Source organism: Lynx canadensis, chromosome D1 (genome assembly GCF_007474595.2).
Source record: "Lynx canadensis isolate LIC74 chromosome D1, mLynCan4.pri.v2, whole genome shotgun sequence".
NCBI lineage: Eukaryota > Metazoa > Chordata > Mammalia > Carnivora > Felidae > Lynx > Lynx canadensis.
Window position 1 is genome coordinate 6,786,139 of NC_044312.2, and position 19,484 is coordinate 6,805,622.

General features: G+C 42.4%; 1 protein-coding gene across 10 annotated transcripts in view; it reads left to right on the top strand.

Moving 5' to 3' along the window:
- Nucleotides 1–19,484, top strand: part of ATM (ATM serine/threonine kinase) — a 132,945-nt gene that overhangs the window by 85,982 nt on the left and 27,479 nt on the right. For 9 of the 10 annotated variants that reach the window (XM_030331235.1, XM_030331234.1, XM_030331233.1 and 6 more), the window contains 8 exons: nt 722–877; nt 4,280–4,388; nt 7,016–7,104; nt 7,204–7,306; nt 8,005–8,153; nt 9,824–9,928; nt 11,170–11,289; nt 18,828–19,062. In XM_030331235.1, coding sequence (XP_030187095.1) covers nt 722–877; nt 4,280–4,388; nt 7,016–7,104; nt 7,204–7,306; nt 8,005–8,153; nt 9,824–9,928; nt 11,170–11,289; nt 18,828–19,062 — 1,066 coding nt within the window. The remainder of the gene's footprint in view (nt 1–721; nt 878–4,279; nt 4,389–7,015; nt 7,105–7,203; nt 7,307–8,004; nt 8,154–9,823; nt 9,929–11,169; nt 11,290–18,827; nt 19,063–19,484) is intronic. The other variant, XM_030331232.1, reaches the window with a different exon arrangement.

The following is a 19,484-nucleotide window of genomic DNA, read 5'->3' on the forward strand; positions in this document are numbered from 1 at the left end:
ATTTAATCATTGCAAATTCCGTGGAAGATGGCTATTGTTCCCTGGTTTTACAAATGAGAAAATTAAACCTTCAGAATCGAAGTTGTTGAAGGTGATACATCTTGTAGTGGGGGGTCCAACTGGACTTGAACCAGGCCATATGCTGGTCTAAAACCAGTGTTGTTACCCACTACCTTGTCGCATTTCATTTATAATGCTGGTCTTAAAAGAGATAGATGATTGCTTCTGATTGTGACCCACTGTTACCCCCAGAAGGTTTTTATTAAGTAACTTAGGCGAAAAAACAAAGAGAAAACGGACTGCATTAGGAAAGACATGTACTTGTGTTTTGAAGAAACAGTTTTTCCATTAAATTGGCCACTTTTTAAAAAAGTTTTCTCTAGGTGTTACTGGGTATTCTGTGTAGCCTACCCTTAGCCTGGAGTCCATAGACCCCTTGATGGAGGGTAAGTGTGAACCCCAAATTTGTATGAGCTCTGATAATCCATGGCTTTCCTCAGATTCCGTACGGGGTTTGTGATCCGAAAGGGGTCAGACGGGGCTCTTCAGCCGTAGTATGTTAACATGTTTACAGCTGTATGTTGGGGACATGCGGTTTTTGGCTATTTGCATCTAATTTTCTTTGTAACGCTTGCTACCGTTGTGTTCTATATCAGCATACTCTTCTTTTGATCTTGAAGTTAAAGAAATGGACATGACTTGATGTTAAGTTTTTCCTTAGACCTTCCTTAGGAACCGTTTTTGATGATGCTTTCTGGCTGGAGTTGAATTACCTGGAGGTTGCTAAGGTGGCTCAGTCTTGTGCTGCTCACTTTACAGCATTGCTCTACGCGGAAATTTATGCAGATAAGAAAAGCACAGATGACCAGGAGAAAAGGTAATGGAATTTAGACACTTGGTTTTTAAAATCATTGTTGACATTGTTTCAGTAAAGGTATGTATTTTATTTTGCTCCCGTTCCCCCATTTAAAAGACATTTTAGATAGAAGTTTTCTATTAAAGTGAAATAATATTTTAAAAGATATAAATAATTCTGCTCTGAAATAAAACACAGATGTTTATTCCTTAAGAATTGTATAAATTCTACATAGCAAACTCCTTATTCATCTCTCTGTTCCCCATAGCGGTAGCGTTGGGAATTTAATAGAAGTGATCAATAAATGGTTTTCAGATGATTGAGTGATTGCTTGATTTCACTGAAATTACTTTTACCACTAATCCCCCAGCTTGTTCAAGGTCCATTTTCCTTGTTTATTATAAAGTAATGTACTGATTTCTTTCTGTGACTCAATTACTTTCATTACTTTGCTATCTACCTGTATTTCTACCAACTTAATTAACTTGTCCTCTGAGTTAGAATTCTGATAGGAGTTGAATAGGTGTTGTCCTAGATCTTAGTGAAAAACAAGAAAGCAAGGAGGTTAAAGAGTAGAGAATGCGGGGCGCCTGGGTGGCGCAGTCGGTTAAGCGTCCGACTTCAGCCAGGTCACGATCTCGCGGTCCATGAGTTCGAGCCCCGCGTCGGGCTCTGGGCTGATGGCTCAGAGCCTGGAGCCTGCTTCCGATTCTGTGTCTCCCTCTCTCTCTGCCCCTCCCCCGTTCATGCTCTGTCTCTCTCTGTCCCAAAAATAAATAAACGTTGAAAAAAAAAAAATTAAAAAAAAAAAAAAAAAAGAGTAGAGAATGCACACTGTATTATCCCAGCTGCACTCGTGAGATCTTACTCATTTGAAGTAGCCTAGTGTTTATTTTTCTTCTTAGCCTCATTTTCCCACCACAGAATCACTCCCATTACAGAATTGCAATGGCAAAGATATAATATGTTGCTATATTTCTCATGCTTGTTACTTAACGATTTCTACCTTGGACTGTCCTTAAGCTGGAAACAGTGTGATTTTTAGACTGTGGAAAACCAGGAGCCAGAATTCAGATCCCCGTCCAAACATAAATAAATGAGTTACTTGGACTGATTTCTTAAGTCTCTGGTTTGGTATTTAATTTCTCCTTTTCAAATGAAAACAAAAATCTATAATATGTAGATACTGTGTATCATATGTAATTGGTTCATCATCACTACAGACTGTATGAAGACAGTTATGTTCGTTAAATATGTTATGAGTAAGAAATGGATCATTGCCCATTCTTAGAGACTTAACATTTGAGTCAGGGTCTACATACTTGGCAGTAGTAATTATGATCTGAATGTGTTTCAGTATCTTGGTTTCGTTGTGTATTTCTTTCTAATTAGTATTTCTTCTAATTAGTATTTCTTTCTAATCAGGAGTGAATGCACTTGTCTAGTAGTATAATGTTTATTTATTTTTGAGAGACAGAGCATGAGTGGGGGAGGGGCTGCGAGGGAGAGGGAGACACAGAATCCAAAGCAGGCTCCGGGCTCCGAGCCGTCAGCACACAGCCTGACGTGGGGCTCCAACTCAACAACTGCGAGATCATGACCTGAGCCGAAGTCGGACGCTTAACAGACTGAGCCACCCAGGCACCACTCATCTATGAGTGTAAATAAAATCACCTTAATTTGTAGATAGGTGATTGGATAGAATTTGGCAAACTTTTGCAGAATTGTTTAACAAGCAGGAGGCCCGGATTTTGATTTGGTTAACTTTAGGAACAAGTCCTTGACAGAGAAGGCTTGCAATTTGCTTTAACAGTTTGGTTTTGATTTTTTATTTTTTCCCCAAGTGCCTGATGGGACGGGAAGGGCAGACAGAGGGATGAGCTTGACGGAGGGTAGGGAACGCTGGTTTTCTTCAGTGACTCAGTCAGGTACCATAAAGTTTTGTTTGTTAACTTGCTCCTGAGAACATACGAGATTTCAAAGCTAGTGTCCGTAATTTTTCAGAAAGAAGTGTAAAACTCTCTCAAACAGATTTAGACCAAAGGTGTTCATTTGCGACCTCAGTTATGTGAGTGTCACTGGTACTTGAGGCAGCGTCTGCCAGGTCTTGGCGGCTCTGTTTTTCCTGGATTAATTACAGCCTTAGACGGACAAAGTTACAACCTCTAGTACGGTCTCCCCTGCTCTCCAAATTTCTCCTCTGAAAACTGTTTTCTGCATGACCTGCCAATAAGGAAAATAGATGTAATAGCTACACATAAATTGGATGTTGTCGCTACTCTTCTGTCAGGCAGCAGTCTCCTCTGTCCCATCCCTCTGTCTTCCCTCTGGGAGGTGAACATGAGCTCGTGTTTTGTGTTCATTCTTATCCTAGGAGTATGAATACATAAATATAGTTTAGTTTTCCTCATTTTTGAGCTTCACGACAAATCACGTGTGTGCTTTTCTAGAACTTGTTTCTCCATTCGGTATCTTTGTAAGATTTATCTATGTCGCGTGTTGCTGTGGTCAGTACTTTGTCACTGCCACTGTGTGTCCCAGCGGGGGGCGGTGCACCACGATTCGTTTCCTCCTTCCCCTTTTCAGGATCTGTGTCTAAGGGGAAAACTACTGGGCTGCAGGGGATGCAGAAGTTCAGCCTTGCCAAGATAGTGCCAGATTGTTTCTGAAAGTGGTCACAGCCATTTGCATACTTGTCAGAAATGGAGTTGTGGGAGTGGATCCGTAGAAAGCCTTACATTTGAAGGAGGGAGCCAAACAGGAATCGATTGATAAGTAATTACAGAGGCACTCCCACTTAGGTTACTATTGATTTTATACATGGGATAATTATTGTCACCAACTTTATAGCTGACACGACTTGGGAGTTGAAATTATCTGATGGGACTGAATATCCTGTATGTACGTGCAGGGCTGAAAGCTGAGGCCTTGGGGTGCCCAGATCTGTGCCTCTATCCTGTCACTTAGTGGTTTTATAACCTTGGGTGGGTGGATCCCACCCATGCCCCTCTTTGTGAACACTTAGTATTATCACACTTCCTAATTTTTACCGATTTATCGCTTGTTATGTGGTGTCTTGGTGTGGCCTTGTGTGCCCGTGATTATTACTGAGGTTGAACTTCGGGTAAAACCCCTGACAGAACATTATAAATTGGAGAGCATTTATTTTTAAACAGGCCTGGCCCTATAAATAAGTGCAGTTTGACATATGGCCTTCCTGTCTATGAGATTGTCATTAATATTTGATAATCATGAGAAGAATTAATATTCACAATTTTTTTCCATTCTAGGTGTGAGTCGTATTACATTTTAAAGTATAAATGGTTCGTTATGTTTTATCTGTGACCTTGGTTAGTTTTTCTCATTCAAAGCTATAGGGTGTGTGTGTTAGTAAGCTTCACAATAGTATATTTTCATTAAAAGATGTGCTCTTGTGACAAACAGAAGCCTTATGTTTGAAGAAGCAAGCCAAAATACAACGATTTCTAGTTTGAGTGAAAAAAGTAAAGAAGAAACTGGAATAAGTTTACAGGTAAATATTACAGAGACCTTATTATTTGTGATACTATTTATTTTGTATTATTATTTTATTATAGAGATGCTAGAGACATCATTTGATTTTCAGACTGACGTTACTGTTTGGGCTGAGTGTCCTGTACGTAAGCTCACGGTTTGAACGTTAGGCCTCGGGGTAGACAGAGTTGAGTTCTAATCCTGACTCTGCCTCTTGTAGAATCTTGTGCAGATTACTCCCCCTTTCCAACCTTGAGTTCCTTCATCTGACACTTGGAAGTAAAACCACCTATCTCATACAGCACATTTATACCACAGATTTTTCTGCCACAGTAGCCTGTTTTTTTTCTTTATAGAATTTAACATTTGTAATCATATATTCATTTGTTTACTTGTTTACTGTATGTCACATCGCAGGGCTGATTCCTTCTATAAATTTTTTTTTAATGTTTATGTATTTAGAGAAAGAGAGAGAATCCCAAACAGGCTCCACACCGTCAGCACAGAGCCCAACATAGGGCTCGATCCCATGAACTATGAGGTCGTGACCTGAGCTGAAACAAAGAGTCGGACACTTAACCGACTGAGCCCCCCAGGAACCCCTTCTATAAATCTCTTCATGTCTACTCCTAAGTTGGCCATTCTCACTGAATTTCTTTGGTCGGCTCAGTCCTCTGAAATGACCGTTTCTACCTCTCCACTTTGTCTCTTCCCTTTTGCTTGTAGCTTGCCTCCTGCTTCTCGAAGAAAACCGGGAAGGTAGAGAGGAAGTCCCAGCACATCTCCCCATCAAACACGAAATCTCCCTGCATCACTCAGTGTAACCTTTCCTGTTGTTAAAGTGGAGAAACACTTTCTCCTTCTAGTCAACACAGTCCTTCCTGTGCTTCGTTGTTTAAGAGTTCTTTCTCAGAACAGTTACTCTTCACTGTGCTCTGCTGCCTCTGGAGGTGTCCAGATGTTGTCACACTTCTGTTCAAGTCATTCCCCTGCACGGGCGCGTGGCTGGCTCAGTTGGTAGAGCTCGTGACTGTTGATCTCAGGGTCGTGGGATCAGGCCCCACTTTGGGCATGGAGCCTACTTAAAAATAAAGTCATTTCCGGGGTGCCTGGTTGGCTCAATTGGTTAAGCGTCCGACTTCGGCTCAGGTCATGATCTCGCAGTCTGTGGGTTCGAGCCCTGCGTCGGGTTCTCTGCTGACAGCTCAAAGCCTGGAGCCTGCTTTGGATTCTGTGTCTCCCTGTCTGCCCCTGCCCAGCTCACTCTCTGTCTCTCTTTGTCTCTGTCTGTCTCTCTCTCAAAAATAAATAAATATTAAAAAAAATAAAAATAAGTCATTTCTCTCTTCTGTCACCCTTTCTGGCCTCCTTTTCCTTAACAGCTGGACTTGTGAAAGACTAGCCTCCTCCCAGAAGCAGCACTTGCTCGTGGGCCCTGTGAACTTTGTGTTACTAGCATGGGGGTCGCCTTCCTTTCAGCATCTTCTCTGATGTTTCACTAACCCTTAGCACCATTAGCCTCTCCTGGCGTCTTGTATGTTCTCTACTGTTGATCCCATTCTCCTTTCTCTTTTCCATTTGTGCTTTTTTATAGTTTTACCCTCTTTTGCTGAGTTTTTGCAGTATTTTCTGTGCTAGGCTGGCTACTGCGCTAAGCTGGGTACTGAGCATTCCAGCACCAAGGGCTCAATTTCACGTTCATGAATAGAAACAGTTTCATTAGAATTCAAACTGCAGGGGCGCCTGGGAGGCTCAGTCGGTTGAGTGTCCGACTTGACTTCAGCTCAGGTCATGTTCTTACAGTTCGTGGGTTTGAGCCCTGCGTTGGGCTCTGTGTTGATGGCTCAGAGCCTGGAGCCTGCTTTGGATTCTGTCTCCCCCTCTCTCTCTGCCCCTCCCCAACTCACACTTGTGCTATCAAGCATAAATAAACATTAACAAAAAAAAAAAGAATCAGAATTACAGACTTATGCCAGTATCTGTGAAGTTGTATTTAGTAAATATTTCCCAGAGCAAGCACCATTAAGCAGTAAAATTGCTTGATTGGTTTTCTGTGCAGAGGTTTCTAGTTTTTCCAATCTTCTGTTGTCTTTCTGTTTTCATTTTTATTTTACTGAGATGGTTTTAAACAGAATCCATTCTGTGTACATTTTACAACAAAGATTGGAGTCATCAGGCTGCTTCTTTATCCTTACTGTGTTTTACCAATTGTAACATAATTCAGTTTTGAGTTTTCTTTGAAAGAAAAGTTCATGACCTTTATTTTTACTACGTTCAGTTTCCAAGAGTCAGACTTTGCAGATGTCATTTTCCTGTGTCCATTTTTAGCTGTTGATAGGATTCTTTGTTTTTGTTTTAGTGATTACTTATGCATGTGTTTGAAAGCCTGATAAATTGAGGTTGATTTCTTATTTAATGCATGAAATTGTGAACACTTCTTTTCAGGGAGTCATTCTGTTGTCTGGGATCAGTTTGTTGTGTTGCCGATTCACATCTTTGGTATACATTTCCATATCACTATCTTTTACGTTTATGACAATAATGTGTAGTTGGGAGACATGTTGGTAATGATATAATTTCCAATTTGTTGAATTCATAAAGTGGTATTTTTCCCATCTCCAATTTTTGTTGCTGCCCTGTTTTTAGGATCTGCTCTTAGAAATCTATAGAAGTATCGGAGAGCCAGATAGCCTGTACGGCTGTGGTGGGGGGAAGATGCTCCAGCCCCTTACCAGGTAAAACCCGTGCTTCTGGATGGCGGGATGGTAATTCTGTCTGTGAAGGAGCCACACGCAGGTAGAACTCAGAGGTACCTTGGGAATCTGTAATTACAGGCTGCGAACGTACGAGCATGAAGCCATGTGGGGGAAAGCCCTGGTGACATATGACCTTGAGACGGCAATCTCCTCATCCACCCGCCAGGCAGGAATCATCCAGGTGAGTTCTCTTCTGCTCTGGTGAAGTCCCGTGTCGCGTGAGGGGATTTCAGTACATGGGTGGCGTCTTCAGCCGGCCACGTAAACTCTGGACACGGGCATTGGGGTCAAAACCCAGAGGGTCACTGACCTGAAAGGTGGTGTGGGTTTGTTGATCACAGTCTCGTTAGCCAGCAGAAGACATTTCTCGCCAGCACGCAGTGTGGCAGGTCATGGATTACATCCTTTCCGTGGAAAGCCTCACGTAAACTCTTGCTCGTAGTCTGTATGTCAGGTGGTCCGGAGGCTGTCATCTGTGCTGCTGGCTGGCGCCCCTCAGCCGGGCTTCAGTCTCTGTCTTTATGTTTCGGGGAGAGCAAACGAAATGGTACTTGGGGATTTTCAGTGATGGTGTTGTGAAAGTTACTTCTCATGTTTTGTTGTTTTTTAATGTTTATTTTTGACAGAGAGAGAGAGAGCAAGCATGGGAGGGGGCAGAGAGAGAGGGAGACAGAGGATCTGAAGCAGGCTCCTGAGGGTGGAGAGTTCAGTGCGGGGCTTGAACTCACAAGCCATGAGATCATGACCTGAGCTGAAGCTGGTTGCTGAACCGACTGAGCCCCCCAGGCGCCCCTACTTTTCGTGTTTGGCCGTTATTTTTTCGCTAGTTTTGTTATCTTTGACTACTTTTTTTTTTTTTTTTTTTAAACTCCTGCTTAGGCCCTGCAGAATTTGGGACTCTGCCATATCCTTTCCGTCTATTTAAAAGGATTAGACCTTGAAAATAAAGAGTGGTGTGCAGAGCTGCAGGAGCTCTGTTACCAAGCAGCGTGGAGGAATATGCAATGGGACCGCTGTGTTTCCGCCAAGTAAGAGCTTGGACATTTTCTTCTGGTTGTAACCGATGAGCTGTTTTTATTCTTTTTTAAGTTTATATATTTATTTTGAGTGAGAGAAAGGGAAAGAGAGAGTGTGCATAAGCAGGGGAGGGGCAGAGAGACAAGGAAAAGGAGAGAGAATCCTAAGCAGGCTTCGTGCTGACAGTACAGAGCCTGACGCAGGGCTCGAACTCATGAGCCGTGAGACTGTGACCTGACTCAAAATCGGGAGTCAGATGCTTAACGGACTGAGCCACCCAGGCACCCCTGTAATGAACTGTTTTTAAACTTACTCTGTGAGCATAACAAGAGTTGGGGGGTTTCTCATGTTTTGTACATGCTGCAGGCTATAGAGATGCCCGAGTGGCTTAAACATGACAGCAGTAAGCAGTTCACATACCTGGGTTGAGTTACACCCTCTAATTCCATCAGGGCATCCCTCCCCGCCCCCGCCCCCACCCCCACCCCCCCGCCTGCTGCCAGACATACTTGAAAATAGAAATGTAAAATGTATTTTCTCCTGAGAATCTTCTCATTGATTGTTTATGAACCCAAAGAGAAGTATAGCCTTTCCGCTTCCCAGTCCCCGCGGTCAGGTAGCACCATCGCGGCTGGACAGCACTCCTAAGACTGCTTATCTTTAGCGATGGGATATTTTCTTTCATGAAAAAATACTGCTAATCCCGGAACGTGGGAAGATACCGCTTGTAGCCCTGCATGTAACATCACCATTTGCTCCGAATGGAAAGCCAAACACCTGATCTTAGAAAAGATTTCTCATTTATGTAAAAAGTCTTTTGATGACATAGGCGCCAAAAAACGAAACCATATTAATTGTATGTTTAATTGCCTTCACAGAAAAAAATTTCATCAATTGGAGTGTCTTTCAGATTTCAGACTGTTAGATTGCTGTGTGATTAGAGAGATACGCTTTCATATTTTTATAGCATTTACTCTTGCTTCCTCTCTAAGTCACCGTATACTATTCCCGCTGCCTGCTGTATTCAGGCACGTAGGCTTTCTCTGTGTTCTTCCTGCTTTCTCTGTGTTCTTCCTGCCCACCAGGCTGTTGGTGCGTAAAGGCCTTGAATGTGTCTGCTGCCTGTTGCCCTGTTGCCCCGGGTGTGGCTTCTCGTCATGCAGATTCTAGTTGGACGGTGTCATGTCTCAGACATTCCCTGACCACCCATCTCAGGTTGCCACCCGGTCCTTCTCTTTTGTTACCGTTTTAATTCTCTGCACGTTCCTTGTCAGCGTCTGGCGTATTTATTGTCCATCTTCTCTGAACCACAACGTGAACTCCATGGGAATGGCGACCTTATCTGACCTGTCCAGTCATGGACCCCCTTCCCCCGCTCTGCCCCAGCTTTGGAGCCTGGTGCCCCCTGGCACATAGTCGGTGTTCGCTGAATAAGTGAGAATTAGAACCAGGCAAAAGATCTGAGAAATACCCTTTTTTCTGCTTGAATAATTTAAATGATCCACAAGATTCTTTGTATTTCTTGCCAGAATTTCTAGAAATGCATTGTTTGAAATGGAGACGCCTTAATTTTAGTTGTCAAATTTTGTTTTTTTGGTGCAATTTTATTGTATATACATGTACATTTTAAGACTTTTTGTTTTTAAATATATTTTTTTCTCTTATGTTTTCATTATCTCAGTAAAGGAATGGAGGGAACCAGTTACCATGAATCCATGTACAGTGCTCTACAGTCTCTGAGAGATAGAGAATTCTCCACATTTTATGAAAGTGTCAAATATGCCAGGTATTGTAAAAAGAGTTACTGTATTTTAACATTTAGTGTCCTGGCTGCTTTTCTGAAAACTTGATGAGTAATTTCAGCATGCGGATTTGCACTGCTGAAGGGTAAGGACTTGGTGGCTTTGGTCAGGTTGTGTCTTCGTCATTCCCACCCTCTTGTCAGGCAGCACCTTCGCTGTGGAATAAATCATGCCAGTCAGTGTTGGGATTCAAACAGTGCAGAAGGGGGAGGCGAAATCCTGTAACAATTTTGTAGCTTATGTACATCTGAGAAGTAAGTGCTCAGATGAGTTTTATCTTCTGCAGGAATGTTTTTAATAGGAACTGTGGGTGTTTTCCGTCTCTTGGAAGGGCATTCTCTGTGTTTCAGCGGTTTTATATGAGAGAATTCTCTATTCGTATTTGTCAGGTATATATATGTGTGTGTGTGTGTGTGTGTGTACACACACACACACATTATAATAGTACCTTTTTATTTTTTGTTTTAGATGGAGGAGCTTGCTCATGTTAGGTGCTTACATAAATTGTTACATTCTTTTTTTCTGATAAGATCTTTTTACTTGTTCATGTGGTTCAAATCTGTTCTTTCCTTAAAAAAAAAAAAAATTCCCTTTGGGACCAGGTCAGCTCTTTATGTAGAGCCCTCGAGAACGAGATTCCCACCTCTCTGTCCTGTTCCTGGGCCTCTGTGTCTCAAGAGTTGTAACCTCGCCTCCGTTGGTAGTTGTATGGCATTTACCTCTTAGCACTGGTGTTCTTTTTGTTAAGTGCTGACTGTGGTTAGTACTTACCAATACTTAGGCTTGTTATGAGGCGCAATGAGATAATACACCAGAAGGTACTTAACTATAACAGGTTAAACACAGGTAACATACTATTTATTTAACAGTAGTTAGTGACGTGTTAAATCCTGTATTTTGTTACAAAAATATTTGCTGCTATTTTGGTGCTTATTATGTGCTGGCCATTTTGTTAGGCTCTTTCTCTGTGTATTCTCTAATGTTCAGAAGAATTCTGAAAGCGAAGAAACCTAGGTGCAGGGGAGTGCAGATTAGACAGCCTGCGGCTTAGGGCCGGTTGCAGTACAGGTCCATGCGAGGATGGTGTTTCTGCCGTAGGATGCTGGGGCCTCCACAGCATTAGGTCAACAGCAGAGCCAGCAAAGCAACTCTGTAGCCACAGATTTGAACTTTGATCTTTCTGCAAGCCTCTTCGTGTCCCAAGTGTCTTGTCTTTTGCCCCCAGGGTGAGAGAAGTGGAGGAGCTGTGTAGGGGCAGCCTCGAGTCCGTGTACTCGCTCTACCCCACCCTCAGCAGGCTGCAGGCCATTGGAGAGCTCGAAAACATCGGGGAGCTTTTCTCCAGGTATGTGGTTCCTGCGATGCTGTGCCTCTCCCCCGAGGGCAGGTCTGCTGTGTGCAGTGAGCCCTGACCAGAGAACTAAGACAGAGGGTGAGCCTTGACCAGAGGACTGAGACAGGAGGTGAGCGCTGACCAGGGAACTGAGACGGGAGGTGAGCGCTGACCGCTGAAACGTTTTCAAAAATATTTATTGTGAAAATTCCGGTTTTTAAAATTTAGCATCATTGTACTGATTCACAGCTTTCCCCCCTTCCTACCCCAGATAAAATTGCTTTTCCACGGTTTTTTTCGCCATAGCAGGTGATGGGCCATTCTGTCTTCAGCACTGTGTTGGCATTGGTGTTGTTTTAGGTCTATGCTGCCATGCTGTACTAGAAGCATACTTTTTTTTTTAGTGAATATAATTTATTGTCAAATTGGCTTACATACAACACCCAGTGCTCATCCCAATAAGTGCCCTCCTCAGTGCCCATCACCCATTTTCCCTCTCTCCTACCCCCCCATCCACCCTTAGTTTCTTCTCTGTATTTAGTAGTCTCTTGTGGTTTGCCTCCCTCCCTCTCTGTTTGTACCTATTTTATATTTTCCCCTTCCCTTCCCCCATGGTCTGTTCAGTTTCTCAAGATCCCCATATGAGTGAAAACCTGATAATCTATCCTTCTCTGACTGATGTATTTCACTCAGCATAATACCTTCCAGTTCCATCCACGTTGCTGCAAATGGCATGATTTCATTCTTTCTTATTGCCAAGGAGTATTCCTTGTATATATAAACCGCATCTTCTTTATCCATTCCTCAGTTGATGGACATTTAGGCTCTTTCAGTAGTTTGGCTATTGTTGAAAGTGCTGCTATAAACATTGGGGTACAAGTGCCCCTATGCATCAGCACTCCTGTGTCCCTGGGGTAAATTCCTAGCAGTGCTACTGCTGGGTCATAGGGTAGATCTATTTTTAATTTTTTCCGGAACCTCCACACTGTTTTCCAGAGTGGCTGTGCCAGTTTGCATTCCCATCAACAGTGCAAGAGGGTTCCCGTTTCTCCACATCCTTGCCAGAATCTATAGTCTCCTGACTTGTTCATTTTAGCCACCCTGACTGGTGTGAGGTGGTATCTCAGTGTGGCTTTGATTTATATTTCCCTGAAGATGAATGACGTTGAGCATTGTTTCATGTGTCCGTTGGCCATGTGGATGTCTTCATTGGAAAAGTGTCGATTCTGGTCTTCTGCCCATTTCTTCACTGGATTATTTGTTTTTCGGGTGTGGAGTTTGGTGAGTTCTTTATAGATTTTGGATACTAGCCATTTATCCAATATGTCATTTGCAGATATCTTTTCCCATTCTGTTGGTTGCCTTTTAGTTTTGTTGATTGTTTCCTTTCCAGTGCAGAAGCTTTTTATCTTGGTGAGGTCCCGATAGTTCATTTTTGCTTTTAATCTCCTTGCCTTTGGAGGTGTCAAGTAAGTAAGAAATTGCTCCTGCTTAGGTCAAAGAGGTTGTTGCCTGCTTTCTCCTCTAGGGTTTTGATGGTTTCCTGTCTCACATTTAGGTCTTTCATCCATTTTATTTTCGTGTATGGTATAAGAAAGTGGTCTAGTTTCATTCTTCTGCATGTTGCTGTCCAGTTCTCCCAGCACCATTTGCTGAAGAGACTATCTTTTTTCCATTGGATACTCTTTCCTGCTTTGCCAAAGATTTGTTGGGCATACGTTTATGGGTCCAGTTCTGGGTTCTCTATTCTATTCCACTGGTCTATGTGTCTGTTTTCGTGCCAATAGCATACTGTCTTGATGATGGCAGCTTTGTAGTAGAGGCTAAAGTCTGGGATTGTGATGCCTCCTGCTTTGGTTTTCTTTTTCAGTATTACTTTGGCTATTTGGGGTCTTTTGTGGCTCCATACAAATGTTAGGATTGTTTGTTCTAGCTTTGAGAAGAATGCTGGTGCAATTTTGATTCGGATTACATTGAATGTGTAGATTGCTTTGGGTGGTATTGACATTTTAACAAGATTTATTCTTCTAATCCAGGAGCATGGAATATTTTTCCATTTCTTTGTGTCTTCTTCAATTTCCTTCATAAGCTTTCTATAGTTTTCAGCATACAGCTCTCTTACATCTTTGGTTAGATTTATTCCTAGGTATTTTATGGTTCTTGGTGCAATTGTAAATGGGATCCATTTCTTTATTTCTCTTTCCGTTCCTTCATTATTGGTGTATAAAAATGCAACCAATTTCTGTACATTGATTTTGTACCCTGTAACTTTGCTGAATTCATGTATTAGTTCTAGGAGTCTTTTGGTGGACTCTTTCGGGTTTTCCCTGTAGAGTATCATGTCATCTGCAAAAAAAAGTTTTACTTCTTTGGCAATTTTGATGCCTTTTATTTCATTTTGTTGTCTGCTGATACTAGGACTTCCAGTGCTATGTTAAACAACAGTGGTGAGAGTGGACATCCTTGTCGTGTTCCTGATCTCAGGGGGAAAGCTCTCCGTTTTTCCCCGTTGAGGATGATATTAGCTGTGGGCCTTTCATATATGGCTTTTATGATGTTTAAGTATGTTCCTTCTATCCCAACTTTTTTGAGGGTTTTTATTAAGAAAGGATGTTGTATTTTGTCAAATGCTTTTTCTCTATCTATTGACAGGATCATATGGTTCTTATCCTTTCTTTTATTAATGTGATGAATCACACTGATTGATTTGTGAGTATTGAACCAGCCCTGCAGCCCAGGAATGAATCCCACTTGATCATGGTGAATAATTCTTTGTATATGCTATTGAATTCGATTTGCTAGTATCTTGAGAATTTTTGCATCCATGTTCATCAGGGATATTGGCCTATAGTTCTCCTTTTTTATGAGGTCTCTGTCTGGTTTAGGAATCAAGATAATGCTGGCTTCATAGAATGAATCTGGACGTTTTCCTTCCATTTCTGTTTTTTGGAACAGCTTGAGAAGGATAAGTATTAACTCTGCTTTAAATGTCTGGTAGAATTCCCCGGGACTAGCCATCTGGTCCAGGAGTCTTATTTGTTGGGAGATTTTTGATAACTTTCAGTTTCTTCACTAGTTATGGGTCTGTTCAGATTTTCTATTTCTTCCCATTTGAGTTTTGGTAGTGTGTGGGTATCTAGGAATTTGTCCATTTCTTCCAGGTTGTCCAGTTTGTTGGCATATAATTTTTCATAGTATTCCCTGATAATTGTTTGTATTTCTGAGGGATTGGTTGTGATATATCCATTTTCATTTGTTATTTTATCTATTTGGGTCCTCTCTCTTTTCTTTTTGAGAAACCTGGCTAGAGGTTTATCAATTTTGTTTATTTTTTCAAAAAACCAACTCTTAGTTTCATTGATCTGTTTTTTTGAATTCTACATTATTTATTTCTGCTCTGATCTTTATTATTCCTTTTTTTCTGCTGGGTATGGGGTTTCTTTGCTGTTCTGCTTCTAGTTCCTTTAGGTGTGCTGTTAGATTTCGTATTTGGGATTTTTCTTGTTTCTGGAGATAGGCCTGGATTGCAATGTATTTCCCTCTTAGAACTGCCTTTGCTGCATCCCAAAGGGTTTGGATTGTTGTGTTTTCATTTTCATTTGTTTCCATACATTTTTTAATTTCTTCTTTAATTGCCTGGTTGACCCATTTGTTTTTTAGTAGGATGTTCTTTAACCTCCATGCATTTGGAAGTTTTCCAAACTTTTTCCTGTGGTTGATTTCAAGTTTCATAGCATTGTGATCTGAAAGTGTGTATGGTATGATCTCAATTCTTTTGTATTTATTGAGGGTTTTTTTGTGGCTCAGTATGTGATCTATCTTGGAGAATGTTACATGTGCACTCGAGAAGAACGTATATTCTGCTGTTTTTGGATGAAAAGTTCTAAATATATCTGTCAAGTCCATCTGGTCCAGTGTATCATTCAGGGCCATTGTTTCTTTATTGATTTTCTGTCTAGATGATCTTTCCATTGTTGTAAGTAGAGTATTAAAATCCCCTGCAATTCTTACCAATAAGATCGCTTATGTTTGTAAATAATTGTTTTATGTATTTGGGGGCTCCCATATTCGGCACATAGACATTTATAATTGTTAGCTCTTCCTGATGGATAGACCTCGTAATTATTATATAATGCCCCTCTTCATCTCTTGTTACTGTCTTTTATTTTAAAATCTAGTTTGTCTGATATAAGTATGGCTACTCCAACTTTCTTTCACTTCTAGTAGCATGAGAGATGGTTCTCCATCCCCTCACTTTCAATCTGAAGGTGTCCTCAGGTCTAAAATGGGTCTCTTGTAGACAGCGAATAGATGGGTCTTGTTTTTGTATCCATTCTCATACCCTGTGTCTTTTGATTGGAGCATTTAGTCCATTTATGTTCAGTGTTCTTATTGAAAGATAAGGGTTTAGAGCCATTGTCTTGTCTGTAGGTTTCATGCTTCTAGTGATGTCTCTGATCATTTGTGGTCTCCGTAACACTCACAGAGTCCCCCGTAGGATCTCTTGTACGTCTGGTTTAGTGGTGATGAATTCCTTCAGTTTTGTTTGGGAAAACCTTGATCTCTCCTATTCTGAATGACAGGCTTGCTGGATAAAGGATTCTTGGCTGCATGTTTTTCATATTCATCACATTGAAAATTTCCTGCCATTCCTTTTTGGCCTGCCAAGTTTCAGTAGATAGGTCAGCTACTACCCTTATATGTCTACCCTTGTAGGTTAAGGTCCGTTTATCTCTGGCTGCTTTCAGAATTCTCTGTCTTTGTATTTTGCCAGTTTTGCTGTGATATGTCGTGCAGAAGATCGATTCAAGTTACGTCTGAAGGGAGTTCTCTGTGCCTCCTGGATTTCAATGTCCGTTTCCTTCCCCAGATTGGGGAAGTTATCAGCTGTGATTTTTTCAAGCACACCTTCGGCCCTTTTCTCTATCTTCTTCTTCTGGAATTCCTATGATACGGATGTTGTTCTGTTTCATTGAGTCACTTAGTTCTCTAATTCTCCCCTCTGCCTCTTCTGATCTTTCTGTGACTGCCTCTAGTTTATTTTGCACCTCATTTACAGCATTTTTAAATTCATCATTACTATTTTTTAGTTCCTTGATCTCTACAGCAGTAGATTCTCTGCTGTCTTCTATGCTTTTTTCAAGTCCAGCGATTAATCTTTTTTTTTTTAATTTTTTTTAATCTTTATTTATTTTTGAGAGAGAGAGACAGCGTGTGAGCAGGGGAGGAGCAGAGAGAGAGGGAGACACAGAGTCCGAAACAGGCTCCAGGCCCTGAGCTGTCAGCACGGAGCCCGATGCGGGGCTTGAACTCACGAACTGTGAGATTACGACCTGAGCTGAAGTCGGACACTCAACCGACTGAGCCACTCAGGCGCCCGCCAGCGATTAGTATTATGACTATTATTCTAAATTCTAAATCTCCCTACGGTAGTGGTGTTTTGAACCCTCCACTAAGTGTGCTTTCATTTGTTCATTCAAGTAGCCCTGGAAAGGAAAACAAACAAAACTCAGAAAACAAAAACACGCGAACAAACGAAAAGCCAGAAACAGAAACACCAGCTGCAAGTAAACCATAGGGTGGAGGCAGTGCTGTTGGAAGAGGCCTTACCCCATACGGAGAGAGAAATGACAGGGGCGGGGGAGAAAGAAAAAATAAAAATTGACCAGGCAGAGAAACTCTGTGGCTTAATCCAGACAGAGAGAAGGGAAAATAAAGAAGGAAGTGGGGAAAAAGAAAAGAAAATAAAGTTATCCAGACAGAGAAACTATACAGCTTAATCCAGAGAGAGAGAATGGAGAATTAAGAAGGAGGTGTGGAACATGTATCAAGGAAATGGATTAAATATGTCTGCTTAAACAAAGCAACAACCAGAGTAACCAGACTGGAGGAGGGAAGAGAGAAAAAGAAGAAAAGGAAGGAAGAATATATGTCTATAATTAGAATTATCCGAGAATTAATCCAGGCAATGCAGCAGCTCAGGTCTGGGGGAGGGGGGGTCCGGTTCCTCAGCGCCAATCCTGTTCCCGTAGATACACAGCACCCGGCGCGGAGGGGCGTGGTTTGGTGTAGGCGGGTCCCGCCTCCACCGTGGGCCCTGCCGTCTGTTAGCTGAAGTCCCCCCTTGGTGGTGATGGCAACCCCCAGTCTCTTCTTCACAGACCTGGTGTTCCAAACCGCTCTGTTCGAGCCGTCCTCACTGTGCCACGGACACAAATGAGGACGCAGACGAGGCGGTTTGTCCTGCTCCACCGACTCCATGCCTGGGGCTCGGCTGGGACTCAAACTCCCGCTCCGTGCGCCCCGGTACTGGCGAAGCGCCGCTGCACGCCGCCAGATGTGTGGTCCCCGACTGGCAGGCGCAGCAGGCTTTGCCCTTTGCCGCAGCACTCCAGGGAGGGGATCGCTTTCTCCTCCTGTAGACTGCATCCCTGACCTAGCCACTGAGCCTGGGGCTGGCTCCCTCCTTCCCAGTCACATGATCTGGAGACCTGACCCCAGTCCGGAGCAAGCCCTGCAGTTAGAGATGGGCTTTTTCTCCGTCCTGGTTTGAGGTTTTTCTCTTGTCCAGATACAGTCCTATGCTTCCCCAGCTGCACTTTCTCTTCCCTTTGTGTCTCTGCAGAAGGGGATCCCTCCCCTCCTTTCGTTGTATCTCTCCCAGTTCAGAATCACGCATTTACGGCAGTCAGGTTATCCCCGTGGGTCCCTGGAAGTGACTGTCTCTTTTCCTCCCGGACTCTCAGAATTCAAAGTCCTTTAGTTTCAACACTGCTTTGTTTCATAGAGGAGGGAACTTTGGATCCCCCTACTTCTCTGCCATGTTGGCCCCTCCCATCTGGAAGCTTCCTGAAGGAGCTTTAATTTCCTAGTCATCACCTTGTCATCTTCTTACTGTCCCTTCTTCGTCTTGATTCCTGTCAGTACAGTGGCCCTCAAGGATTGGACGGTATTGCTTAGTGTGACCGTGTGGGAAGCATCCTTTTCATGTAAACTAATTGCAGAATATGCATTTTCTCTTCCTTTAATAAATAATGTTGGGGAGTGAGACCTTTGCCGGCTACCAGCATTTCTCCCCCTGAATTGTGATTTCTTTAGCAGCTGTAATTATGCATAGAGTCCTCCCCTGCACCCACTTGGGCACAGCAGAAATTAATACACTTGTTCCCTTTCCTTGCTGACATGCTGCCTTTTGCCACAGGGAACGTTGGAGCGGGACTAGAGGTGTCGGCGTTCTGATACCAAGCCTCATGAAGGTGTTCTCATTTCAGAAGAATATATACTTAGAAATGCTGCTTTTTGTGAGCTTTAAGAATATTTTTAAGAAAATCTTTAAAAACATTCATCATCTGTAGCCCCTGTGCTGACCCTCACAGGTCTGATGGTTTTGTAGTTTTCTAAACTTTCGTGCTTACTTTGTATCCTTTTTAAGCTCTCGTGTCATTACTGTCAAAACTCCTTTGTGTTTTATCTTAAATGCAGAAGCTGTGTGGTAGCATTTTTGTCCTTCATTTCTCTTGCTTACGTGGCTTCTGTGATGTTGCTTTCAGATCGGTCCCTGGTAGGCAGCCCTCCGAAGTCTACGCTAAGTGGCGGAAACACTCCCAGCTTCTCAAAGACAGTGACTTTAGTTTTCAGGAGCCCATCATGGCTCTCCGCACAGTCATTTTGGAGATCTTGATGGAAAAAGAAATGGAAAACTCCCAGAGAGAATGTTTTAAGGATATTCTCACCACGCACCTTGTAGAACTCTCCATACTAGCCCGAACTTTTAAGAACACTCAGGTAATAAGATTTAAAATGATGTCATCTCACCCTATGACTTTTTCTTTTATGACCCAGAAAATGGAAAGCACGAGTAAAACAGAAGCATCACCGAGAAACAGATTGCTATAAAAATATCGCTTAGGATAATTGTTCAAGATTTCCCGTTTTGGCATCAGACCTGAGTTCAAGCCTTGGACAGGGTACTTCTCTAAGCCTCAATCTCATGGTTCTGAAATGAGAAGATACCTAACTGACTATATTGATAACAATTCAGTGGTCTTATATACTGCACGCATACACACACGTGTGTTCGTACATGTGCTTATGTATACATCTACATGTATGTATTTGTGAGAGAACCAGATGGATGCGGGGCTGAGGGAGGCAGGCACAGATGTACTTGAGACCGTCCTGACAAACCGTCGTCAGTGGTGGGAGTT